At 40.7% G+C, this 6083-nt stretch overlaps 1 protein-coding gene across 1 annotated transcript in view; it reads right to left on the bottom strand.

Annotated features, from left to right (window-relative positions):
* The window catches only part of fras1 (Fraser extracellular matrix complex subunit 1), a gene marked incomplete in the record, with an annotated part of 260581 nt that overhangs the window by 139564 nt on the left and 114934 nt on the right, over positions 1-6083 (bottom strand). The window contains 2 exon segments of the mRNA XM_014014601.1: positions 540-629; positions 5258-5449. Of these exon segments, the coding sequence (XP_013870055.1) occupies positions 540-629; positions 5258-5449 (282 nt within the window).

Raw genomic sequence — 6083 nt, forward strand, 5'->3', positions numbered from 1 at the left:
GCGCGTCCACCATAGACTTTATATGTAAACCTGCTGCTCCTGACGCTGAAATCGCGTTCGGTGTGAACGCACCATGATTCTTCACTTCACCATCTGTGTCGCAGTTTCCCGTCTCCAAAAGGAGCGTACGCATGGGTCAGAGCTGGCGTGAGGCACCGCACATTTTCACGTCAAGTTTGGATTTTATAAATCACAACCTTGGCGTAAAAAGTGGCGTACGCAAGTTTCTGGGCTCAAATTGTGCGTACGCCAGTTTTATAAATCCGACCCCTGAACAGTTTGATCGGTCCTAATACTCATTTTTTGTTTGTTTTTGTAAAATAAACAATGCCTTTGTTTGTTTTTGTTTGTTTGTTTGTTTATGTGTTTGTGCAGCAGCCTCTTCTCCACGCCTCCTACATTCCTTTTCATCCTCAGAGAACATTTCTCCGGCGCCCTGAGGGCTCCTCGTCTCGCCCACGTGCTTCGCTGAGTTTGTCTAAATCTAAGCAGTGTTTGTTTACAGAAAAGCAGGGTTTGAAGGAGCGTTAGAGAAGTACCTTATAGTACTTCCCCTTGTAGAGACAAGAAGCTTTGACAGGAGAACACTCTGGACAACACTTCCCCGGCAAGTGAACGAGCTCCGAGTCCTAAAACAGAAACACAGACATTTGTTCTGTTCACACAGGAAGAAGGTTTTCTGTTTATTTGCTGAGTTTTAAACCAACAATCATCTTATAGGTGGATCGTTTAAAATCAAGTTGCGACAAACATTCAGAAAATAGAGTTTTATGAACAGAAAATCAAATTAGAGAGAAAAAAAACAATTTAAAACAAACAACGTAGAAAAAATGAACAACTTCAACTGAAACTTCATGAAAGAAACAAAATCACCCGAAAACTTATACCCATCCAAGATGGCCGCCACAGCTACTCAACTGAACCTCAAGGAAGCAGAGGGAGACACAAGAAGTTAGGAGACATGAGGACAAGGAACAGGATAAGATACAAGGAGACACTAAAGGACACGAGGAAGAACAAAGAGACAGAAGAGGACAGAAGAAGTCAGGGAGACGGGAGGAAGAAGGAGACAAGGAGATATCCAAGATGGCCGCCACAGCTACTCAACTGAAACTCAAGGAAGCAGAGGGAGATACAAGGAGACAAGATAAAAAACATAAGGAGACACTAGAAGACATGAGGAAGTACAAAGAGTCACAAGGAGACAGAAGAGGTCACAGGGAGACAGGAGGAAGAAGGAGACAAGAGGAGATATCCAAGATGGCCGCCACAGCTACGCTATTGAAACTCAAGGAAGCAGAGGGAGACACAAAAAGTTAGGAGACATGAGAAGACACTAGAAGACAAGGAAGAACAAAGAGACAGAAGAAGACACAAGGAGACAGGAGGAAAAAGGAGACAAGATGAGACATCCAAGATGGCCGCCACAGCTACTCAACAGAACACAGTAAGTTGAGCCTCTTTAATAAAATCAAATCTACAAACATCCTGCTAAAGGTCCGACAGCAGATTTTACAAACGGTTGAATTTAAGGAGCGTCTAACTCTAAATGTCAGGATTTCATTTTATTTTTCTTTGTTGACATTTGAAGGTTGTTCCTGAGTCAAAAGGATCAAACAGTTTCTTCAGCTCATGGAGCGTAACGTTATGATGATCATAAACCTCCTGACCATAAACGTCCCCCGGAGCCTCCCCCTGCCAGCTGACCCACACGTGTCATTAAACCCACAACCTTGTGTTAACACGGCTCGGACCCACCGGCAGTGAAAAGCCGGTCTTCCTCAGTGACCTTCCTCATTTCAGCTCTGGACCAACGCCAGCTACGCTACTTAAAGCTAACGACACTGAGCAGCTTCAATTATCGCAGCGCAGCGTGATTAACGGGGGCTTATTTGGTCCTGGGAGGGGGACATTACCCAGATATGATTGAATCTGTCCCGGGTGGGAAAACGCTGGACGAGGCGCGGCTGAAAACAGGCGCCGAGGTTTAAGACGGTCGGACGCACGGCGCCAGGCTTTGGCTCACGTTCAGACGTTCATGATGGGTTTAAATGTTTGATGCCAGCAGGTTGGGCTCGGGTCAGGCAGGAGATCTTCAGCTTCTCCACGGCTCATTAGTCTTACCTCGTCTTTTAATTTACTGCATCTTAACTAAGACATTATCTGCGCCGGACCTCCCAACCTCAACCCATCATTAGCCCCGCCCACTGCGTTGATGCTAACTGCTGGATTTCCCAGCTGAACACGACGCTCATCACTGATGGCTTCCATTAACTTCTAACTAACCTTTGAAACCAGGAAATGGGATTTCTGGGAGCCGGCACGTCACATTTTCTTAAAGGTGATCCAGTTAAAAGCAGTCCAGCAATTTCAGCTAAATTCACTGACCCTGCATTAGCATTCAGCGCTAGCCGCGATGCTATGGATTTAAATTAGACGTGGCGTTTAATCTTTAGGGGGTTAAAGGCTGAAACCAATCTCTTCAATCGGTTATAAATGTCTGAAATGAGCAGATTTTAGAAAAATAAATCAATAAAATTATTGAAACTTCTACACAGACAGGGGTGTCACTGAGGAGGGGGACCAGAGGGGGCAACGCCCACCCCTGAAACACACTGGAGCCACCCCATTGGCCACCCTTAGGCAGACAGTTTTAAAGAATTTATAGAACCTTAGAAATATAAAAAACATTGTTTTTGAGTAATTAGGAGTTAATTTTTTAAGATTTATTCATTTAATTAAAAACAAAAACACACACAACATACAAATATTTGAAATATATATCTGTAAAGTGATATAAAGTAAATAAATCCTCTGTAACAGGAGTATCAAACTCAGTAACCCAAGGTGGCATATTTCAAAACTCTGTCCAAGCCAAGGGCCATTCTCTTATCGTTTACTGAATAAATGTTATATAACAAACAACTCATATAAGTACAAATTACTTTTTCCTATTTATATTTTATGTAGTGTTTAGAACTTGTATACTCTGTTAGTAAAAATATTACATTTCAGTATTATTTTCTTAAGCCTTTCTCTATCAACTTTATTTCTTAGAGATCTGTTTTGTCACAAATCAGCTAATCGGTTAACAAAAACAAAAAACTTTACTAAAAGTCCAATTATTTGACTTTAAAATAAGAAGACGATTCAGAAAAGATTAAACGTGATTGATTCACTTTCCGCACCAAACAACAAATATTACAGAAAATTTATTTTCTATTTTACTTTACTATTTTTAAAATCCAGTGAAAAAGTGAAACCATAAAACTATTTCACATTTAAAGTTTTACCTCTGGGGCCAGATAAAGTGTTACTGAGCGGCCAGATTTGGCCCGCAGGCCTTCAGTTTGACACACTTGTTCTGTAATATAAAGTTCTGTTGATTTCCAGATTCCTCCGTGTGATGTCAGGATCTCAAATTTAACTCGCATTTTTATTAATATTTGAAGAATAATAAATAAAAATAATAGAAATTAAAAAGTAGGACTAAAAGTCTGGATTTAAAACTTGTTTAAAGTTTCCTACACAGCGCTAAATCAGATAGCTAAGTTCAAAAATAACGTTCATGTTTTAGCTGACAGAGCTGCAGATCGACCACACCTGTGTTGTGTTTGTGACGATGAGCTTCAGCTTCGCTGGTCGGTTCACTCGAGTTAAAGTTAAATTCAGGGCGTCTGTGACTCTGCAGGATCTCTTTAGCTCAGCTAAATATGAGCCGAGAGCTTTGACAACACGCACAGAAACAGAGTTTTACATCTTCCTGCGCTGGTTTCTCACAGAGAAAACTAAAAGTACAGTAACTGTGCTCAAAGGAGTTTCTGCGCTCTGCTGTTTCCAGAGATGTGAGGAAGAAAAGTGCAGCTTCAGCGTGACTGCGGACCAACGGTCTGCAGGCAGGAGGGTTTTTTTTTTTTCTTTAACTTTTATAAACGCTGCAAAAAGAAAGTGAAGCTTTTTTCACTTTTATTTATCAGGACAAAAGAAAAACATCTGGTCCTGAGCGCAGCTCAGAGCTACAACATTAAAGAGAATTATTGCTGCTCTTATCACTGACTTTTTTTATTGCCCTGGGTTTTGTCCCGTTTCAGTTTCAGACTCTAAAAGGTGCAGATGATAAATAAACTGTTTAACCTGAATGTTTTATTACGCAGCATTTCTGCATAATGTTGCTTTAATGTGAAGCTTTGCTGTGAGACCACTTTATATCCCAAATCTGCTGTTTTATATAACTTCTGGTTCATTTTGTTATTTTCTTTTTAATTTTTGTTTTTGTTTTACTGTTTGTTTTTTTTACAGTCCAATTATGTCTGCAGACTTTGTGCTGTTTTAGCTGTTTATAAATCATAATGTTCAGCTGTGACTTTTGGTTTGTGTAACTTCATCATTTTTTAGTTTTTAATTATAAATATTTTACCCACAGAAACACATTAAGACAACGTCAGTACTTAAAACAACTATTTGCCTCTTTTTAGCTGTTTTTAGCTTCTAACAACCTTTTTGCTACTTTTGGCTTTCGTTAGCCTTTTGCTAAAGTTAGCCTTTAGCTAGTGTTTTGCTACTAATTAGCTGGTAGCGAGCCTTCTGGCATTTTCACGTTTTAAGCTATTATTTTTCCACAAATAGCTTTTAGCTATCCTTTTGCTACTTTTGACATTTAGCTGCTGTTTTGCCACTTGTTTTGCTACTTCAAGCTTTTAACCAACCTTTTGCTTATTTATCATTTAGCTACCAGTTTGTCACTTTAGATTTTAGCTAGCCGTTTGCTACCTTTAGCTAACATGTTGATACTTGTAGCTTTTTGCTTCTTTTAGCTTGTAACTATAAATTGTTTTAAGCTAGCCTTTTGCTATTGGTAGTTAGCCTTTAGGTGGAATTTTACTACTTGTAGCGTTTAGCTAACTTTGTAATACATTAACTTCTAGCTATCATTTTGGAGATTTTAGCTGCATTTATTTTTTTAACCAAGAATATACTCAATTTATCATTTTGCTACTTTTAGCTTTTAGCTATTGCTTTTCCATTTCGTATTTTGGTTAGCACTTTGCTAATTCCAGCTTTTAGCTCTTTGATACTTTTAGCTTGCAGCTACAGTGTTGCTACTTTTAGCTAACCTTTTGCAAATTATCTGAAGTATCCTTGGTCAACTTTTAGCTCACAGTGTTTTCTGACCTAGCTAACAGCTTATAGTTAGCATTTTGCTACAGCTGAAGCTAAATCTTCTCACTAAATGAGCTGAAGGACCGCTTCTGCTCACCTGGGGACATTGGACTCGGCCGCACTCGGCTCGCCGACAGAGGACCTGGCCTCGGTCGCAGGTGCAGAACTCGCAGGCCGTGCCGTTCCACACGTCTCCGTGATAACGCACGGCGTCCTGGTACAGGCAGCTTCCTCTGGCGGGAACGCACTCGTCGCAGCACCGACCGGGTCGCCTGACTCGGGTCAGACCCTGCGAGGAGAGGATTACAGGAACAGAGGAGATAAAACATCAAAGGCCAGGGCCTGAAGACAACCTGTTGTACATATTTTTGGGGGAAACCAGAGTACCCGGAGAAAACCCACGCAAGCACGAGGAGAACATACAAACTCCACACAGAAATACCCCAGGTCTGAACCGGGGATCGAACCCAGGACCATCTTGCTGTGGGGCGTCGGTGCTGACCACTGATCCGTCGTAAGAAGAACGGCTCCAGGAAAGTAAATTTATATAAAAAAAACTTATTACAAGCTCATAAAATAATAATAGTCGTTGGCTGTAAGAATCTGCGTACCCAAATGAAATGACTGTGTGCAGCAGACCACCGCTGTTATCAAACATCTGTTAAAGTGTGAATGAGAAACACCGATCCCCCGAGTGGCACAACCACTCACACACAATCACACACACACCCACACACACACACACACACAATTTCACGGTTTGTGAAGAATGTGGACCCAGGAAGGCCGGAACAATAAGACAGAATACAACTTTTAAAAGTCTTTAAAGGGGCAATATCATGTAAAATCAACTTTTTTGAGTTTTATATCATGTTATAATGTTATACTCTCATAAAAAACATGCCCAAAGCCTTGCTCTGACT

The sequence above is a fragment of the Austrofundulus limnaeus genome, unplaced genomic scaffold (genome assembly GCF_001266775.1).
Source record: "Austrofundulus limnaeus strain Quisiro unplaced genomic scaffold, Austrofundulus_limnaeus-1.0 Scaffold117, whole genome shotgun sequence".
Lineage (NCBI taxonomy): Eukaryota > Metazoa > Chordata > Actinopteri > Cyprinodontiformes > Rivulidae > Austrofundulus > Austrofundulus limnaeus.